Source organism: Channa argus, chromosome 18 (genome assembly GCF_033026475.1).
Source record: "Channa argus isolate prfri chromosome 18, Channa argus male v1.0, whole genome shotgun sequence".
NCBI classification, from domain to species: Eukaryota; Metazoa; Chordata; class Actinopteri; order Anabantiformes; family Channidae; genus Channa; species Channa argus.
In genome coordinates, this window is record NC_090214.1 from 6,939,644 (window position 1) to 6,958,949 (window position 19,306).

At 39.6% G+C, this 19,306-nt stretch overlaps 2 protein-coding genes across 3 annotated transcripts; both read right to left on the minus strand.

The window, feature by feature from the left end:
- Positions 1-22: 22 nt before the first annotated feature.
- prune2 (prune homolog 2 with BCH domain) lies at positions 23-12,027 on the minus strand. Of its 2 annotated transcripts, none has more exons than XM_067484846.1 (12): positions 11,882-12,027; positions 11,209-11,433; positions 9,480-9,543; positions 9,186-9,386; positions 8,469-8,645; positions 5,266-5,368; positions 2,668-2,799; positions 2,457-2,543; positions 1,728-1,826; positions 1,591-1,629; positions 1,098-1,148; positions 23-989 (listed from the first exon to the last, which is right to left on the minus strand). In XM_067484846.1, the coding sequence occupies exons 3-12, from the start codon at positions 9,529-9,531 to the stop codon at positions 962-964; spliced, it is 969 nt and encodes a 322-aa protein (XP_067340947.1). In that variant the 5' UTR covers positions 9,532-9,543; positions 11,209-11,433; positions 11,882-12,027; the 3' UTR covers positions 23-961. The 2 variants fall into 2 exon arrangements, with proteins under 2 accessions (XP_067340947.1, XP_067340946.1); XM_067484845.1 differs by having other exon boundaries at positions 23-992.
- A 154-nt stretch (positions 12,028-12,181) lies between these two features.
- LOC137104039 (guanine nucleotide-binding protein subunit alpha-14-like) lies at positions 12,182-18,344 on the minus strand. The gene is made up of 7 exons (XM_067484844.1): positions 17,887-18,344; positions 14,775-14,959; positions 14,053-14,207; positions 13,734-13,862; positions 13,382-13,511; positions 13,107-13,260; positions 12,182-12,941 (listed from the first exon to the last, which is right to left on the minus strand). Exons 1-7 carry the CDS (start codon positions 18,005-18,007, stop codon positions 12,751-12,753), a joined length of 1,065 nt encoding a protein of 354 aa, XP_067340945.1. The 5' UTR covers positions 18,008-18,344; the 3' UTR covers positions 12,182-12,750.
- Positions 18,345-19,306: the final 962 nt, after the last annotated feature.

Here is a 19,306-nt window from a genome sequence, read left to right on the forward strand (position 1 = left end):
CAAAAGGAGACGTGACTGAAAATACTGTTCAGACTTCAGTCTGTTTTATTGAATCACTAGATAGGAAACCATAATTTTTATTTTGATCCCCAATTTCTTTGCACATCCTCAGAGGATGAGGATCCATTACGTTATCTATGAGGAGACATGCAGTGATGCACAAACGCACACACATGCGTGTGGAGACAAAGAAGAGACATTGTGCTTTACATCCTGTTGGTTTTTTTTTTTGTTTTTTTTGTCCAAGCTTATTTTCCTGTTGATCCAAGAACAGATGTTTCCCAATTCAGGTATCAGACTGACTGAAAACACAACGTGCTTTCACGGTGCACTGCAATCAATTTTATATTTCACTTACTCTCTCTTGGTTTTAGTTTGACTATAAAGTTAAAATATCTATGTGTAGGTTTAGGAATAAAGATTGGATCGCTGTAATTCAAAACTTGGTCATTTATGGCACAAGGTGTTTTTGGTCTCACCTTGTGCTTTTATTGAACAGTATATTGCTGACAAGTTGTCTTTATCTGAAATACTGAGACTGTGTAACCAGTCGAGGGTGATATTATTGCTTCACTGCTTCTCATGCACAGAACTACGACACTGTACTCTACAAATGGATTTGCGCAGTGCACCGTTTGGTGTGTAATTGCATTTCCTAGCCTACCGTGAACAATGATGCTACTCTGTAGGTGCTGCCAAGCATCACACTCTACTATATAGTTGTTGCATTGCAGGTGTAAGGAACAGTAGATGCTACAGCAGCCGTAAAGAATGAGATCTGAATGTTAGCAGGTACTAGTGTACGTTTTTCCATATTAAACTCCAGATTTGAACAAACACTGACACACCACACACACACACACACTCAACAAGCCTTTGCCTCTGCTTTCCAGCTCCACTCGTACAATACAACAGACACTTCTGAACATTGAGGTGACCCATCCATTAAGGATGTCTGGATTTAACTGCTGGCACCGGCTGCGTCTGGTCTGCTGGGAAGACGAAAGAACAAAACAGAGACATTAAAGATGGCTGTGTTTATTTACGGGTGACAGACTGCTGACACGAGCCCATTTCTCTTCCATGTGTGAACTTACTCTGTTCTCCCTGCTGCTGTTGGCTCAGGTCCCTGCAGAAAACTGTTCACTCTTGAATGGGAGGAATAAAAAAAAAAAGATGAAGTTGTTAGACCAGAATTTATTGTCGTAATGCTGGTATGTAGTGAATTTGAGGATGCATGCAGCTTATGATTCAGTGCACAATTAGTCAGCTAGAGATTAGTGTGCAGCTTGTTCCTACATTTATTATCAGTGAAGCAGATCGCTCTGCAATAAGGATTGGCTCATTTATTTTACTGTAATGATAAATTAGATGAAAGAGATTAATTTAGCATCTTGTGAAACTTTTTTGGTCGTCTCTTTCCTGTTATTGCAACTATAGCCAAATCAAATTGGCACGCATCCAGCTAAAGAGTCCCTGGGATCGAACAGAGAGCCATCTGATAAATGAGTGCTCGAGCCAAGGATACTGTAAAACTGAAACCAAGGCCACTGTCTCCAGAGGACAGTAATGACTAGAGTTTGTACTTACTTTGAGTTCTCTGCAGATTCCTTCAGTTCCTTGTCAAGTCTAGAAGTGAGAGATGAAATGAACAGATGAATATAAATGTATTTAAAAACTCAGGTTTAAAAGGGGAGGGGGGCATTTGGTGAATTGGAGGGTCTCACCTAATGATGCACTCTGGGATCTGGATGTTGTCCATGGGGATGAGCTCCTGCAGCTCGTCCAAACTGTTCACGTACTTTATCTTACTGCTGAACTTGGCGCTGTGACAAGAGGAATACATACACAAGTGTGATAGCAATGATGGACACAAACACACAAATGAGAAAAGGAAACAGTAGTTTACAGTAGTGTAATTTTGCTATAGCAGGATAATGAACAAAACGTGCAAACAGCTCTGTTATGTGTGGGTACAGTAATGCAGTGCTTCGAGTTGAATGCTAATCCAGCAATAACACTGCTAATATGCAGATGTTAACCATGTTCACCATAGTGGATTAATGTGTAATTATGCTAATGTCTAACTAGCAGTAGCTAATTAGCTGTTGGGAATGTCATTAGAGCAGGTATTTGGTCATAGACCAAGCAGATACATGAACCAAATAAAGATGGTGGAGGAAATGTAATAATAGCCACCGTTATAACAATATATCCTGAGATGCACAATAAAGTCGGTGGCTAATTCCATAGCAACACGTCTAATGGTTGTACGGACGCTTCACTAAAAATAAAAGTAGAGTATTAACATCATGGAAAAAGCCAGGGGTCGCTCATTCACTCATTTATTCGCTGGGGACCATGAATGTGTGTCACATTTTTATGGAAATTTATGTATTCATTATTGAGACATCAATACTGCAACAGAGCCATGGCAAAAAGGTGATTATTTTTACCTGATGAAGGGCTTGGTGATGGCTAGAATAGTCCTTATAAACCAAGATGGATGGAGAATAATGAAGGATTTCAAATTCTTCCTGAGCCTGTTGACAACAGAATATGTCACATGTTAAATGTGGCACTTTAATTCAGGAGAGCTACAAATGTTTTTGGGGTTGAACAATATCACAGTTGAATCACAGAGTCATCACATAACAAAGGACGGACCTTCTGTCAATCATCTGATAGCATTTCTTCAGCCAACCCAGGCCAGGCATTCTTCTGTGAGGAGTGGCTCCATTCAGGTACACGATCATGTAATCTTCTGCCACCATCAGCTCCAGGGTGCTGATCACGTAGCTAAAGACAAAGACAAAGACACAAACACACACGGAATAATATTCTATAAGTGAGACTGAGCAAGTAAAATAGTACATAAACAAAAGTGGGAATGTGATTATGTACAGGATCATAAATAATGCAGTGGACAAACTGGAGTTTGGACCTGGTAATGGTACTACTACACTGGGAGCCAGAGAATCAGCAGTTATTACAGTACATTCATGTTTGCAACTCTTGCAAACATAATTACATTTGCTTGTTCCATGAGGCCAACACTGCTCCATAAGCCAGTTATTCAAATCCACAGAATTTCACAAGGATAAAAGAAGCAATGTCACTCTGTGTTTAACATGTGAAAAAATGGTGAAATGTACAACTGGAGCAAGAAATGCAGAACCCCATTTTATTTGAGTCTGAATGGCAACAATAAGGAGGACCTGGACACAGGGCTTGCACTGTGTTTGAGAAACACGCAGCAGTGTAACAGTTTCTCTCCTCTGATGTTAGCTTTGGGAAATTGGTACAAATGTTGCTTCACGGATGAAGTTTTTTGCTTTGAATTTTGTCTTTTTTTCCCACTTTTCTGCTTCAATCTTGGCAGCTCAATCTGACTTCTACCTTTGTAATCCATTTCTCTGACTCAAATCAAAAGAAACTGTTCCCTCCTCTCTCATTTCTCTCCTCACTGCTAGTCCTTCCTCTCAATCAGCAGAGAACCGTGAGCCTCCTTTGAAAATAAAGTTGACTATATCCTCAGCCACCCATAGTCCTTCCAGTTCCCTCAAAACTCCTCTAACTCCAGTGACTTTGGGCTAAGTCTGTCTCTCCTCTATTGTTATTATCGAGCGTATGGACCAACACTCTCAATACACTTTGTTTCATGACTATTGTGATCATCGAACTGCATGCCGTTCACCGGTTACTCCGTCTCACAGGGATTCAGACCTCAAGCCATTTGGCATCAAAAACTGCAGATACTATAGTTTAGTTCCTTTCATTTCCGTCCAAATCTCTGAGATATGCCAGCTCACTCTATATCTTTCACAGAACAGCCTGTGGGATCCCAGCCACCCTGTCCACCATGAAATGCAAGTGTGAAGACATCGACACAGGTGGTCTCACCAAACAAGCTAAATAATCACTTTGCAGTTTTCTTTTTGTTGTTGTTTGGTTGTGACTGAATTAAAGAGTCCGGCAGCATCATCCATCTATTTGCTTTGCATAGCCATGCTCTGTATGGCGCTTTGAGTTAAGTGTGACATCAGCATGCTAACAGGCTCACAGTGACAAAAAGCCGTTTACACATCTTTCTTCAGTTAATAAGTACTAAGACAAAGCTCAGCGGATAGGAATGAAGAGGTCAGATGTTGGTGTATTTGTCCTGAACAGTCTACTGCTGCTGAAGCACACAAATGACCACTTATGTGTATTGGTCAGGGGAGATTCAAGCACTAGGCAAGGGCAAAACACCTCATAAACTACACTGCATCAAGTTGAGGTCTGGTTCAGACATGAAATTCAATAAGATTTTTGGGTTAAGCTACCGTACTCTGGGGGTCAGGTCAGGTTTAAACAGAAATATCCAGTCCAATTCATAATCTAATAAGAATATAATTTGTTTTGCAGGTATTTGGGTCTTGGTACACTGGAGCCTGAAAACAAAAAATGTCCACTTCATGATTGCTCCAGGAGACTCAAAGTCGCGGCTTCATCCTCCAATGACAATGAATGACTCTATAATAGTTTTGGGCCATGTCACTGGCTCCGTAACATTGCCTGTACTCCCCTTTCTCCAGACAGACATGTATAGAGTAGATGTACTATATCATTTAAATTCAGTTTAATTCAGTTTTATCTACATAATGACAAGTCATCTTAAGTATGGTAGTAACCTTATAGGATTATACAGCAAACCCAACAAATCCTGCTTGAGCAAGCAAAAGACATCCATAGTCCCCAGAGCATGAATGCTACTGATTTTTGGATGGGCTATCATGAATATAAAACCTATTCACATTCCCTGCGCCATGAATTGTAATCAAATTGTTGATTCCTTAACATTTCATCTAGTTTGCCATTTGGTCAAAATTTTGATTTAAGATCAGATTCCTACAAACTATTGTACAGAGTTACTGACATTTGTGTTTTCTGCCAATTAACAAATGTTAAACACATTAAACTATGATGGAAATTGTTGTAAACATTACAGGCTTCCTGCTAAGCATCAGCGCATTAACATTGTGGCTGTAGTTGGCACTAGATCAAACTGGATTCTCGTGTATCCAAAATTAACAATTTTGACCATATGGTCATTTAATCTTGTTGGGTTATTTCAGTCATGGTCTAAATTGTGGAGGGACTGATCAGTTTTATATTCAGTCATCAATTCAGGAGAGTGTCCTGTGTCCTGAATTGATGACTGAATATAAAAGCAAGTGTAGTGCAGTATACTAAGAAATTATGTGGTTAAAGCATAATACTCACAGGAAGAGGTTCTCCATTATTTCATGGTAGTCCTCTCTGTCACTGTCTGGCAGGAAACAGGCAGCAAACACTATAATGGCATTTACTCCACTGCCATAGTAGCCTTAAAAAACACAAAAAGAAAAGGAAGAGTCAACCTGAGCGAGCGCTTAGCCCTAATTAGCATAGTTTTCAAAATATGATTGCTCTCTTATTTTCCTCTTCTTTGTTCCATTTGTCTGCCAATCTGAGGGTCTTTTGTCTGAATGTCTCTCTGTCCTGTTTCCTCTCAGTACTTTTCAAATTAATGTAATTTTCTTTTATCCACCAACCCATTCATCGCCAGATTTGGTGTCACTCAGACAGAGTGTCTTTTATATAAATGACAGAGTTTGTGATATTGACTGTTCATTGACAGACGTCTCTGTTTCCAGGAGACGTCTGTGTTTCACTTAAGCCCACAGCACAGAGAAAAGTAAATGCACTGCCTGCTATGGTTAGGGGTCCAATTTCCACCAATAATGGTTATTAGGTTAAGTGCTTACTTAAGGTGCAGCTTACCAGAGTGAAAGACTACGGCCCTGGGCTTTTAAAGGGCCCCACAGAGGCAGAGAGAAATGTGCCCGTTTGTGAGGCCCATATAGTGTGACCCTATGTCTGGCCTCACATTAGTTCAAATGCAGCTATAGATGGGAAACAAATTAAAACAAAAAGCCCCACATAAAAATAGGAGTTTTGTTTTAGGTGGTAGTATTTTCGCATTTTTCGCATTCTAGGCCATTAGTTGGTCAAATACATAAAGATTTCCACTACTCCCTCTCTGATAGCCACTGGAAAATGTAAGACCCATGTAAGACAGGGCTTCAGCGGCTTGTATTACCTCATTTTTGACTGGCTCATCTCCAAGGTTAAGACGAGGCATTTCCAATCTCATTAGCTCAGGGGTGGGGAAAAACCAGCTCAAAAACAATAGGTGATTGCAACAAAGCATACTGAGGATGACTTTGCTCTTACTTCTGGAATCAGATATTCGGGCCTACAGAAAACTGGAAAATGTTACTGCTGGGTTACGATAACAAAATAAAAATAAAAAACTTCCACATGGTTAAAATACTAGACTTAATACTAAATAACACATCATTGAGAAGAGCATTAATGGATAAAAAAATTCACCACATCCTCCCCCCAAATATGCTAGAAACATCAATTAGGCACCAATGCCTCTTAGAATGCTTTTTACCAATAGATCTCACTGAGCTAACTTCACCTGTTACCTGATCTAAACTAACAATATGTCTCCTAGACCCTATTCCAACTGGACTGCTCTAGGAAGCTATACACCTAATAGACACAGTCATATCAGACAGCATTAATCTATCCTTAAAAAACCGGCTATGTACCACAGGCCTATAAAGTAGCTGTAATTAAACCCCTACTAAAAAAAACCCTGTCTTAACCCAGGTGTTTAAGCCAGTTACAGACCAATATCTAATCTCCCCTCTGTTGCTAAAATCCTTGAAAAAAGTATTTAATTATTTGCAAAGCAATTATGCAACCAGTTATACAGGAATAATTAATTTGAAGACTTTCAGTCAGGATTTAGAGTTCATCATAGTAGAGAAACAGCACTGATAAGTCACCAACAATCTTCTCTTGTCTTCAGATAATGGGTTAGTCTCTAAACTTGTTCTCTTAGATCTTAGTGCTGCATTCGACACCATTGATCACAACATTTTATTACAGAGACTGGAACATGAAATTTGGACTTGCTTGGTTTAAATCTTATCTGTTTGATAGATTCCAATTTGTTCACGTTAAAGATGAATCCTCCATGCACACAAAGGTTAGCTATGGAGTTCCACAAGGCTCTGTATTAGGACCAATATTTTTAACTTTTAATATGTTTCCTTTAGGCAACATTATTAGAAAACACAATTTCCTTTGCTATGCTGATGATACCCAGCTATATCTATTTATGGAACCAGATGAAAAATCCGGTAATCAAGCTTCAAGCATGCCTACAAGACATAAAGGCCTGGATGTTCCACAATTTCCTACTTCTAAACTCAGAAAAAACTGAAGTCATAGTATTTGGGCCTAGAAATCTCAGAAATATGATGTCTATCCATATTGTTACTCTAGATGGCATAACTCTGGTCTCCAGTACTACTGCAAGGAACCTTGGAGTTATTTTTGACCAGGATTTGTCCTTTACCTCACATATAAAACAAATCTCTGGAACAGCCTTCTTTCACCTACGGAGCATAGCCAAAATTAGGAGCATCCTGTCTCAAAGTGATGCAGAAAAGCTAGTCCATGCATTTGTTACTTCTACGTAGGACTACTGTAATTCTCTATTTTCGGGATGCTCCAGAAAATCCCTAAAAAGCCTGCAATTAATCCAATATGCAGCAGCAAGAGTGCTGATGGGAATTAGCAAGAGCGATCCTATTTCACCTTCACTAGCTTCTCTCCATTCTAGAAGAGATTTTAAAACCCTGCTTCTGACACAATACAGGTCATTGATAGAATTGGAGGCAGAGCCTTTAGCTATCAAGCTCCTCCTCTGTGGAACCAGCTCCCAGTTCAGATTCAGGAAGCAGACACCCTCTTTGAGAAAGCTTATAGCTAGTTATAGTCATGCTGCTATATTTGTCACCACTGTATGATATTAACTTTGTGTGTTCTCTCTTTCCCCGGGTTTGGAGCTTTGTGTTTTCTAGTGTGCAGCTACTGGTCCTACCAATGTGCCTGATGTTTTGTTGTTGCTTTTTGTTGCTCTTTTCTTTTCTCTCTCCACTTTCCACTCACCCCAACCGGTAAAGGCACATGGCCGCCCAACCTGAGCCTGGTTCCGCTTTAGGTGTCTTTCATTAAAGGGAGTTTTTCCTCTCCACTGTTGCCTAGGGCTTACTCAAGGGGGATTTGATGGGCTTTCTCTATACATCTCTTATAGTCTTGACTTTATTCTGTGTCTTTCAAGTGACTTTGTTGTGAATTGGTGCTATATAAATAAAGTTGAATTGAATTGAATATAGCTTCACACAACCTACCAAACAGTAAAAAGCATATTACAATTTCCTAATTCAAATGAGAGAAGCCTAAAGCTTCTCTCATTTGAATTTGAGCACAACACCGGCACTTTCCCAGCCAGTATTGGGTGTATTACAAATATAAAAATGAATGACGTTTGATTTTGCGAAAACAGGCTCATTGACAGTCACCTCCATGGGAGACAACTCTCATGAAGGGCTCGATGATCTTCATGTTGATTCGATGCTCTTGCTCCCCAATGATGACCGTCCTCCATAGCTTGCCGTCTTGGCGCTCCTCTTCAGCGCTGTATGTCGGGATTGTATTGTAAACTTCACTCGTTCCACTCCTTGCGGCTGCATTGGGAACTGATATAAGAAAAGACCAAATATTATGTTCTAGTTGTTTTAAGACATGAACGATGGCTCTTTTTATTCAAATATCTCAGGAGATCATGACACCAAAACCCTAAAAATGAAACACTTATATTAAATGTAACCACTACTTATACTATTGTTTTTATGTGTTTTTTTTCTAACTGACATACATGAAAAATAAACTTAAATTTATTGTCAACCGCTTTGGGGTGGAGCGTTATAACCTACAATAGCATGATATTACCTTTATTATTGCTGTGATTAAAAACTAATCTTGGCAGTATAGAAAATTATTGCTTTTTCACTGAGTTTTAGTTCATAAAATAATAATCTAGCAAGAAAATGCTGACCTATTGTCAGGAAAGCGGGAAAAGCAGCAAACTCCAGGGAAAACTGCAAACTCTAATGCAATCTTATGGTTTTAAATTCTCAACATCAGCATTTTTGCACCCTGGATCCTTCAGGAGCATGATGATTCAGGATTATAGCGGGAAGGTTAAAGTAATATTGTTTGTATTCTGACAGACCCACCTTCCCAGTCCATTTCACGGTCTGTGTAATCGAGGTAATCCCCCTCCTCTGGAGTGTCAAGATCATCAACGTTAATGTCGAGATCATCTGGCGTCTCCCCCAGGTCATCTTCACTCTGGTCCAACGACAAGCTGATGCGAGGGGCAGATAGCTTTTTTCTTTGAGCGGGACCTCCTTGCAAGGCTAGAGAGGTAGGAGGTACTGGGGGAAAGAAAAAAGTTATTCATTTGAGCCACGATGGTGTTTTTGAGAATAATTAATTCTGTCTCCGACATTTGGTTGATTTATATTCACCTGGTCTGCCTTCGCTCTCAGAGTTCATTTTACTCTCTGATGCCAGGTCCATCCCCAGGAGGACCTATGAGAAGATGATAAAAGTTATTAACTGGACTCTTATGGGACAACAACAGACCTGGAAAGTACCCAAGCAACTGTGTAATTTATTGTGAGTCCTCTACAGTATTACATGATATGAAAACAAGATTATCATCAGGTTTATGAATAAAGGTTAATGTCATCATAAATAAAGATGATGAATCAGGTCAAACCTAAAAACTACAAGTGAAAATAAAATGTAAAAAGAGTTCAAACAAATTACCAGTGGGGAAATGTAACAAATTATATTTACTCAAATACTTTTGCACAAATTTGAGGTATTTGCACTTTACTTGAGGATTTTATTCTACTTCTGTACCTAGATAGCATTACAGCTAAAGAGTTTTAGTATAAAAAATATTTTCTTATGCAGGGTAAAATAACACTGTTAAACATAGTGTAATATGATACACTTTTCATAATTACAGTACATCTTATTCTGGCTGCATCATAGAGCTCTCTCTCTCACACACACACACTATTTTCCATCATAACTTCAGAATACATTACATTAACTTACATTCATTTCCTGAAGATGTACTCTAACCCCTACAAATATCCAGTACTAGCCTAACCTTAACTCCACCCATACCCTAATATTAAACTAAATCCTTACAGAGAAATTCAATAATTTTTCTAATGGGGACGAGCATCTTACTGCCATGTCCCCACACGTGGCTGTGTCGTCAGATTTAAGTTTTGCACAGTGTCCACTTTTAACCCTAAAATGATCCATGTCACAATCAGTAAGATATCTTATGTAAGATCAAATATCAATATCAGTGTAGGTAGGAAAATCCTGTATTAGACGGGTTACTACACAGTACAAGCACAAAAATCCACAAGTATCAGCAGGTGTTAACAGATGGCTGATGTCACTCATCTAATAGATACAGATAAGACCTATGTAGTTATTAGAGAACATGAGAAGTAAAAGATAATAGTTAGAAGGTAAAGGAAGAAAAAAGAGGCATGGATACGGGAAATGAAATATTTTAAGTTTAAAGGTCACCTCCCCTTTGAATACTTCTATTCAAATGTGAGAAGGGGGAAGGGGATGCTGAGATGTGAGAAGGAGATGGGGGGAGGAGCAGGGCTTGTTACATCATGACAAACTCATTCCCCTCCTCGCTGCCTCTTTCTAGGGCCGATTCAAATCGAATGACTGCACACTCGCCTGAGCAGGGATTGGGCAGACATGCAAATTCACAGTGAGTCACATGTTTATTTGCATGAAGGAGAAAAATAATACTCCTTGTACTTCTCATTAGACTCGTCCTGGAACAAATATCATTACATTAGCAGCTGCAACAGGAAAAGACGGAGTGGTTGATTCCTGTACAGTACAGATGATGTCATGCTGGAGATTTACAGGAAAAATGTACAGTATGTGTGTAAACACACCTGCTGACACACAGAGATAGACATAGGCACATCCTACATTACTGAATAATAAAGTCATCAGCTGCTGTGAGCATCCCCCATACTGCATGCTGCTGCCTCAAATTCACAGGACCACAGTGCTGATGACAGCAGCCCCTCCCTCTCTCTCTCTCCCTCTCTTCCTGTCTGCTGGCTGTGAGAAAAAAATAATGACAATATCCCTCTCTAACTCTTAATCTCCACAAAATAAAGGTCATCTACTCACCACTGCTGGGGTTTAGGAATATCTGTCCTGCTGTGTCTCAGAGCATGGATGTCCTTCCAAGTTCCCTGCCTATTTCCTGCTTCCAGTCTCTCGGTGGAGATGCTCAGCTTACAAACAGCTCACAGCTTCCACCATTTTGTGGTCACGTGATCTGGGCTATTACCAAATAAGGGAGGTCACCTGCTATAACAGCTCCCTGCTCAGCAGCTTCCTCAGTCAGTGCAGCTGAATGGGAAAATAGATGAATATTGATGACAAATACCATTTGTTGAGAATAAAATATGTGTTGTTGCTATTATTATTACTAACTGCGGATTGTGACACCACCCAACAGTAGATTTATTAGCCTGGATCTGCAGCTTTCATTAACTCTCAGGTCAGAAAGAGCAATAGCAGTCAGAAATGAAAACACTGACAGATTGGTGTACTGACAACAGTCAGGTGCAAAAATAGAAATCGATCCGAAGTAAATATCCACTTCCACTATTTATAAAAGAAATTCTAATGTAAGATTCATATTTAACATTAGCGTGGAACTTTTTAAACACTTAAACAAGCAAAGTAAAGCTACAAAGCAGATAAAATCTACTGTAAAACATGGGCTGTTTCCGTGTGGAAACAGGCATTGTTCTCTCCACACGCCTCACCTCACTGAATGCCCCCTTTCACTTACCACAGTTCTGTCCCAGCAAACAGGAAGAAAGAGGACAGCCTGTGAGGCTATGAAGCACATTACTGAGTGCTGTATGGTACAAAGGTTGTTCTCACAGTACGCCAGCTAAGGTGGCCACAGCGCCTGGGACCTCAAAGCATTGTGGTTAATCAGTGCCACGCAGGTGCCGTCATATATCTTCACGTGAATCGTGTGTGTAGATTTTTTTTATCTATCTATCTATCTATCTATCTATCTATCTATCTATCTATCTATATGCACACACACACACACACACACACACGAAGGAAGAGTGCGGGATCCATTTAAAAAAACAAACATTTCACATGTAGTTTTAATTTATATAATACGCACACACACAGTATATTGTGTAGATTGTGAAGTTTTGTGAAAATAAAAACACTCTGTGCACACTTGGTGCACACATTGATTACAAACTAAGGCAGTGTCCTTCGCTGCAGTCCGTCTTTTTCTGTCCTTCTCCCACAACTGTAAGACAGGTAAGGTGGCATTCTTGCTGACTTTGTCAAACCAGTCAGGTAACAATTGGTGATCCTCTGTCAGTCTGTAGTACTACAGTCTGCAGTAATGTAGCTCAGCATTAAAGGTAACTGACACTACTGTAGTTGTCCATTTTTTCTCCTAAAGCAATAAATGACCATTCATTGTGAACTGTGCTGTTGCAAAATTACAACACATACTGTACTGTGTGTTTAACAGCACTGGGCCAAACGTGCCTTACCTGACCGGCTGTCTGAGTGCCACCAGCACATAACAGATAAATTGTCCATGAAGTTGCTAAAATATGTGACTGTAACCAGCTTTCTTGCTCCTAAAGGTGAAACAGTCACTTTGTCCTACAGAATCCCTCATTCCAGGTTGAACTTTTCGAGGTTATCTCTGAAAAGTGTGTCTTTGACAGCTTTAAAGACGATCCTGATGTTCTCTGTGTCCGTGGCGCAGGTGAAGTGTGTGTAAAGGGGTTTAGGATGCCCGCTGTGCTGCTCCACATACATGTTCAAGATGAACTTTTTTGCAGATTCTGCATCACACGAAGGACCTATGGAGGCAATAAAATCAGAGGGAATCTTTGTATTATGCAACTTAATAAAAACTATTACTGATTATCACTAGAGAAGCTGATTAATTTCGTATGTGTGGATTTAATATTCAATCCAGTAATATGGTGGTTCTAACACAGTAAAACAGAGGCTGTATGCTTTACCTTTATAGGCTGGGAAGTAGGCTGCTAAATGAGACTGCTTGATTTTCTCCTCTAGCAGGTCTGTTTTGTTCAGGAAGAGGATGGTGGAGGACTCCTGGAACCACTGGTATGTAAGGATGGTGTGGAACAAGGCGAGGCTCTCCTTCAGTCGATTCTGAAAGAAGGGGGAAGACCATTCTGATTAGACAATACTAATACAAATCATTTTTAAAGCTGAAAGAATCGATGATACCAACTGTCGGTGGGCACAGCTAAACTGAAAGAGTCATGCTTACATCTTTCTCATTCTCGAAAAGGACTTGATCGTACTCGCTGAGGGCAGCCAGGAATATGATGGAAGTGACATTCTCAAAGCAGTGGATCCACTTCCTCCTCTCTGAACGCTGACCACCAACATCCACCATCCTGCAGACACGCAACCATGCAGTGGAGTAAAACCCAGAATGCCTTAACAGATGCACTCTATGGCTTTGTGACACTGTCACATAGTATCACAGTAACAAAACATCTTGAAGCTCTTGAAGGAAACTTTGAGATTTTAAGTCACAATCCGTGACTAATGACACAATCCGTATGCATGTGTTGTTTTTTTTTGTTTTTTTGCGGTGGTAGTTAATAAAGTATTACCTAAAGATCGTTTTCGAAAGGTCAAAGGGATACTCGATGATGCCTGTGGTGGGGACCCTGACCCTCAAGATGTCCTGCTGGGTGGGGACGTATGAAGGGGCTGCGATTCTGTCAATGGCACTCAGATAACTGAAACGTTAACAACAACAATGCATCCAGTTTAATATCGTCACATAAATGTGACTGGGAGATGGGAGCATGTAGAAACTTACGTATTGTTACACATTTATGAGGCTTATCAAGACTAATACAAAATAACGTAGTTTTTTTGGGAGAAGGTTTTATGTAAATGAACTAATTTAAAATATATAAGTCTTACTATTTGGCAGAGTCAGATAACTGGAATTCCCTCCTGCGGTCATAGCACTTTTGAACACCATGGTCATTCCACACTTTCTTAATTGCCTCCGCCTGCCAAGCTTCCAAAGTAGACACCTGTTCTACTTCCAGTTGGCGCAGCTTCTCTGCGTGGCCCTGGACACACAAAACATCCACAGAGGATTTTTTTTTGCTGAACACAAACTCCGACCTATAAATAGACCCTCAGCATGATAGCTTCATTCTGTGGACTCCCAACAAAAGCTAAGTTTTAGCCACACTAGTGGGTTGACTGCAATTAAACTCTATGTCATTGTCCCCTGACAATGAAGCCTAATGACTTATTGTAAGCGATACCCTGGCTTTTTATCTGGGGCCATCACTTGTCTGGAGTGAAATGATATCTAGTAAAAATATAAATGTTCCACTCTTCTGCAAAATCTAAACATTATATCCAGCAGCGTCATCAGGTCAAAATGTTAAACTTCCGTTACTTTTGTCTCAGCATGCTGAAACAAAGTGACAAATAAACCAACATGGTAACCATGCTAAACATCAGCGTTTTACCACTGTATAACAAGCTGGCTTTAGCATTACGCTCAAAGCCTCACGGTGCCTATAGCGTGGCTCCAGAGCATTTTCATCCTGTCAGTCACTAAGCTTTAGCAAATGCCACAGACAATGTTAACACTGTATTTTGGAAACACGTGAGCAGTTTCTCACTATGTTCTGATCATCGACGTAATCAATCCGCAGTGACTGCATGGCACAGATCAGGGCCTGGATCGCTGTGATGATGTTCTGAAACACCAGCCGTGTGAAACCTTTTCTGTCAGCTTCACTGTATCCACTGCCATGGATGATCCTCATCTGTTTGATGAAAGTGCTCTTCCCACTTTCACCGGTCCCTAGGTAAATGAGATGAATGAAGAGGGAAAAAAAAAGAAAAAAAAAAAAGAAGAGGAATAAAAATCAAAGAACAGCCTGAAATAGAACATCAGTGACATGCACGAAAACAAAATAAAATAACAAAAAAAAAATCATGGGAACATCAATCAGCTGTAGCTAAACAGGATTTTGGCAACAAAACAAAACTGAAAAAAAAATAAATAAATAGTTGCTTTCTTGAGAGTACAAGTTGAAGTTTCACAGACTCTAATTATTTTTACCCCCCAAGCTACAGGAGTGAGTTTTTGTACTTGTGTGCATTTATGCTTGGTTTCTTCAGTTGTATGCCTGCTGACAAGCTTTCATTTGTTTTTGTTATAAACATACCAATCCTAATGTTTAATTTGTGTCATGCACTAATTCAAACAGCATAAAAACTGTTAAAAGAACAAAATAACAAAAGAAACTTTATGAAGTCTATCAACAGCCATGTGACCTTGACTGAAACAATGAACCCCTTCCTGCATTTGGATTGTAAATTACCCTCGATAAGAGTGCCAGCTAAGCAGTTAGAATTGCTAAAAATGTTAACCATTACACCGACCTTAACAGGAGGATATTGTTCTGCAAACCGACCCACCCAAGTCGAACTAGCACTGACCTTAAAACAAAGTCCTTCTTGTCTAATACTATGCTAAATAACCAATATTCAAGGTTCTTAAAAACAAAAAAAATTATGGGCCCAATCATGGCCTCATCTGAAGAGGTTATTACATATTTCAGGAGGAGCTCACCCATCATCATGGCTGTCAAAATGTTCTCCTGCACTGTATGTGTCATTTATACTTTTATTATTCTGCAGACTGCACCTTTGTGCACAGGCAACCTGACAATTCAGACAAAAGGAACAAAAGAAAAAAATAGACTCTGCCTGTGTCACATTAAAGATCTCACGGTGAATCATCATTATTGGTGACTAACGTGTTGTACACAAAACATCCAAACCAAGCAACAGCATGTAAAACCTGTAGACGTTTGGGATTAGTGTGACGCCTGAAGTCTTGGCTTATGGAAGCCGTTTAGCTTGATATGGAAAAGGGGAGAGAAATTATCAAACTGTAAGTCCCTGACTCATCAGAGCCTCAGCTATTTGAAGAATGCAGAGGGTATCCTGTAACTACTTCCTCAGGAACAGTAGACACAGTAAAAACACATACCAAAGCCTTGTTATCTATTGACCCAGACACTTCTGGTATTTGCTGGGTTTGCTGGTTTAATCTAGTTTGAATAGTTTCACTTTACCTACAATTTTTATAAATATGATACAGTTGCTCACAATTTACACTCTCTCACTGACTTGTACTGTCCTATACAGTGAGCCCACCCCCTACGGTATCTCCACACAGTCACTACTTGCTCTGGAAATGGTAATGTCTAGTATTGGATAGATTTCCTCGATTTTTAGAGATTTCTTCCATTTGTATTTTGTGATCCAATGTTTTCTTGGGCAACGTTGGCTCTTAATCTGATTTAATGATCTGAGGGCAGCGAGCGTCATGTTTTACAGTCTGCAAAGCGCTTTGAGGCAACTATCTGATTTCGGGTTGTATCAAACAAATGTGCTTTGATTTGACAGATTGCCATCAAATTTTGGTCCATGAACTTTTGGTATTCATGGTCCTTTTAAAGTGAAATGTCAGTATGTTGATTAGTGTCATTATCAGGTCAAAATTCTGATTTGTCTATTATTTTATGAACAAAACCAATTTTGTTAATTGAAGTCTGTTACTGTACGTTCACCTAAACCTTCAGATATTACAAATTAATAAAATGTCAAATGGATTGAAAGGCATGCCGCCTTTAGAAGCCTGGCTTTTCAATGAACGCGTGGGTCACAGGTGCAAAAGGTTGCACAATGTAGAAATGCTTGTAAGCAGTTTAATGAATTTACCTCAGTAAAGTTTCCTGAGCCTAAGAAAACAATTTCAATAAGGATATTGAGCTGACACGTGTTATTTATTTACATTTCTGAGTTGAAACAGTCAGTCCTTCATTAGATATAAAGAACTGATTGGAATAAATAACATTTTGTACAAAAGGTACAAAATGTACATCCATACAAAAGGCACCAGCTGAGGCTGCTCCCAGTGACTGTTCAACTGTAAGCGTCTGAGGGTGGAGACTCTATTCAGTACTAACCATCATGTTGAGCAGCAATATAATAAAAACAAACTAGAATTACTACATTGTGATTGCTGTCCTCCCCCAACCAGTCAAGTTGTAGTTTACATTCATATCCAGACTCAAATTCTAATAAATTCATTCATCCAAGTGGACATTTTTGCCAGATGTAATAGAACTCCCTCAAGGTGTTTTAGAGTTATAGCTTTGACAAGAATGGGACTGATTTTGACCACCAGAGGATAATCCTTTAGTCCAAGTGTATATTTATGGAACATTTGAATAAATTCCCTTGGGGTGTTGCTATGAAACTGAGTTTGCAAAAACAGGATGAATGGACAAAAAGAAAGCATAAAAGGCTGTTACCTTAAGAAGGAAGCTTATATAATGAATGTTCTTTAAACTACAAAAAAATAAAAAATAAATAAATCACAGCCTCTTAGGAGTTTTAACTTTCAGGCATTGCATGCTGGGATTCCCACTGGTTTGTTTTCTTTAAATACATCATCCAAAATGTATCCATCCAAGGATGAATCAAAAACTCATCCAAAACCTTTTCAGTTCAGTTGACCTGACTCAAATCTACAGGTAACCGCACCTGGATCATTGAGAACTTTCAGACATGGTCCAAAACAACCGCTTTTGACAGGGTTTCTGTGGCTTTCTGAATTAAGAGTTACCCACTTTTTCATTGAACCTTTTCGCTGTGTGTCTCGGAAGGTTAATTATTCTGTGAGTGAGCGAACACGTGGAAGCTGGAACTCACCTAAAAGCAGCAACTTCAGCTCCCGGTGAGAGTCTTTCTTATCCCGGCGCAGTTGTCTCTCGATTTCTCTGTGTATCCGGAGTCTCTCCTCGTCCTCGGCCGACAAACAGCACTCCCCCATGTTTCCTCCAAGTTTACGAGCTGCTTGTAGTTAACGTCCTCCGCAGCTGACGGCACGTACACAAATGAATGGATAGTGAGGTTTTTTTTTTCTTGGGGGGGGTCGGACCTGCCAGGAAAACGTGCGTCCCGGAACAGGTGGGTTGGCGACTTTGAGCAGTCATTCTTCCCCTTGCAGGATCCAGTTCAGGTGCATTTCACATTCCTGCTGTGCTCGGGAGGCGGGTGGATGGGCAGCGGCCTCTGAGAGCAGAGCAGTGTCAGACCGTGTGTATCTGCTTACAGATCCATACCCCCATGGGCTGCTCGATGCGAAACTCGGACCCCGCAGCATGTGGGAAAACGTCACGGTGGACATGTTGGGAGGACTAACGACGCACAGCTTCTGTATGTGGCCCGTTTAGGCCTTTTAGTACCTGAGGGGTTAAGGATTGGGAGGTTACAATATGACACGGTGTATCAATCCTGGGAAACACGAGGGAAGTGTTAAAATAACTTTAACACGTTTTAAGACTTTTTAAGCTCTATTGCATATATAAATATTTTAAAAATCGCTTCAGAATGTTTTATTTATATATCAGTTGCCCGTTGGTCCCAAAAGTTAAGAGCATTTCTTATTGTCCCACTCAATAGAGCCCTTACATTCTTTCTATCGGGACCCTTCCCCAGTTCAATCGTAGTAAATTGTATCACAGCAAAGATTGAAAGGACATTTTCACATTTGTATACATCTAAAAACAATGCAGGTGTCCAATATGTCCCCTCTTGTTCATACCTAGAAGTACTCTATTTTATTAGTCTTGAAATATTTTACTAAAGCATTTCTATGTTATCTTATTTTCCAGATGGTCACATTTTGAAGTTGGGGATTTTTATACAAATTATGGCTAATTAATAAACGCTGTTGTATTTTCACCAATATTTGTCATCCTCCTTTTACGGGTTGCAGGTAACCCAGATTTTTGACTCCTGTTTTCATCAATTACTAGAAATATTCTTTGATATGATATTCATCTTTGAGTTTGCCAAACAAACATGCAATAGCATCAAAGTCAATAATGGCTATTACAGTCATGTTATTGATAAATTTTGGATAATCTAAGAACCAAAATTAAAAAGCAGTGAAAATGACTGATAAGTGATACAAGAAGTTGTTTTTAATCATTCAGTGTAGGAGCATTTTGGGTTCCCCTCTATGTTTAGAGGCTATGTGACATTAATTGAGCTTGTTTATTAGACATTCATTCATTACTCTAAATAAATAATGTAACTTATTTATAGAGGACATTTGACCTCTACA

Excerpts from the sequence above, each read along its gene's own strand:
- prune2 (XM_067484845.1), bottom strand. The coding sequence starts at position 9,531 with ATGGACCTGGCATCAGAGAGTAAAATGAACTCTGAGAGCGAAGGCAGA. Across the intron at positions 8,646-9,185 it reads CCGTGAAATGGACTGGGAAG|TTCCCAATGCAGCCGCAAGG; the intron begins GTGGGTCTGTCA and ends TTCTTATATCAG. Across the intron at positions 5,369-8,468 it reads GAGAGTTGTCTCCCATGGAG|GCTACTATGGCAGTGGAGTA; the intron begins GTGACTGTCAAT and ends GTGTTTTTTAAG.
- LOC137104039 (XM_067484844.1), bottom strand. The coding sequence starts at position 18,007 with ATGGGGGAGTGCTGTTTGTCGGCCGAGGACGAGGAGAGACTCCGGATA. Across the intron at positions 13,863-14,052 it reads TTATCTGACTCTGCCAAATA|TTATCTGAGTGCCATTGACA; the intron begins GTAAGACTTATA and ends TTAACGTTTCAG. Across the intron at positions 13,261-13,381 it reads TTTTCGAGAATGAGAAAGAT|AATCGACTGAAGGAGAGCCT; the intron begins GTAAGCATGACT and ends CCCTTCTTTCAG.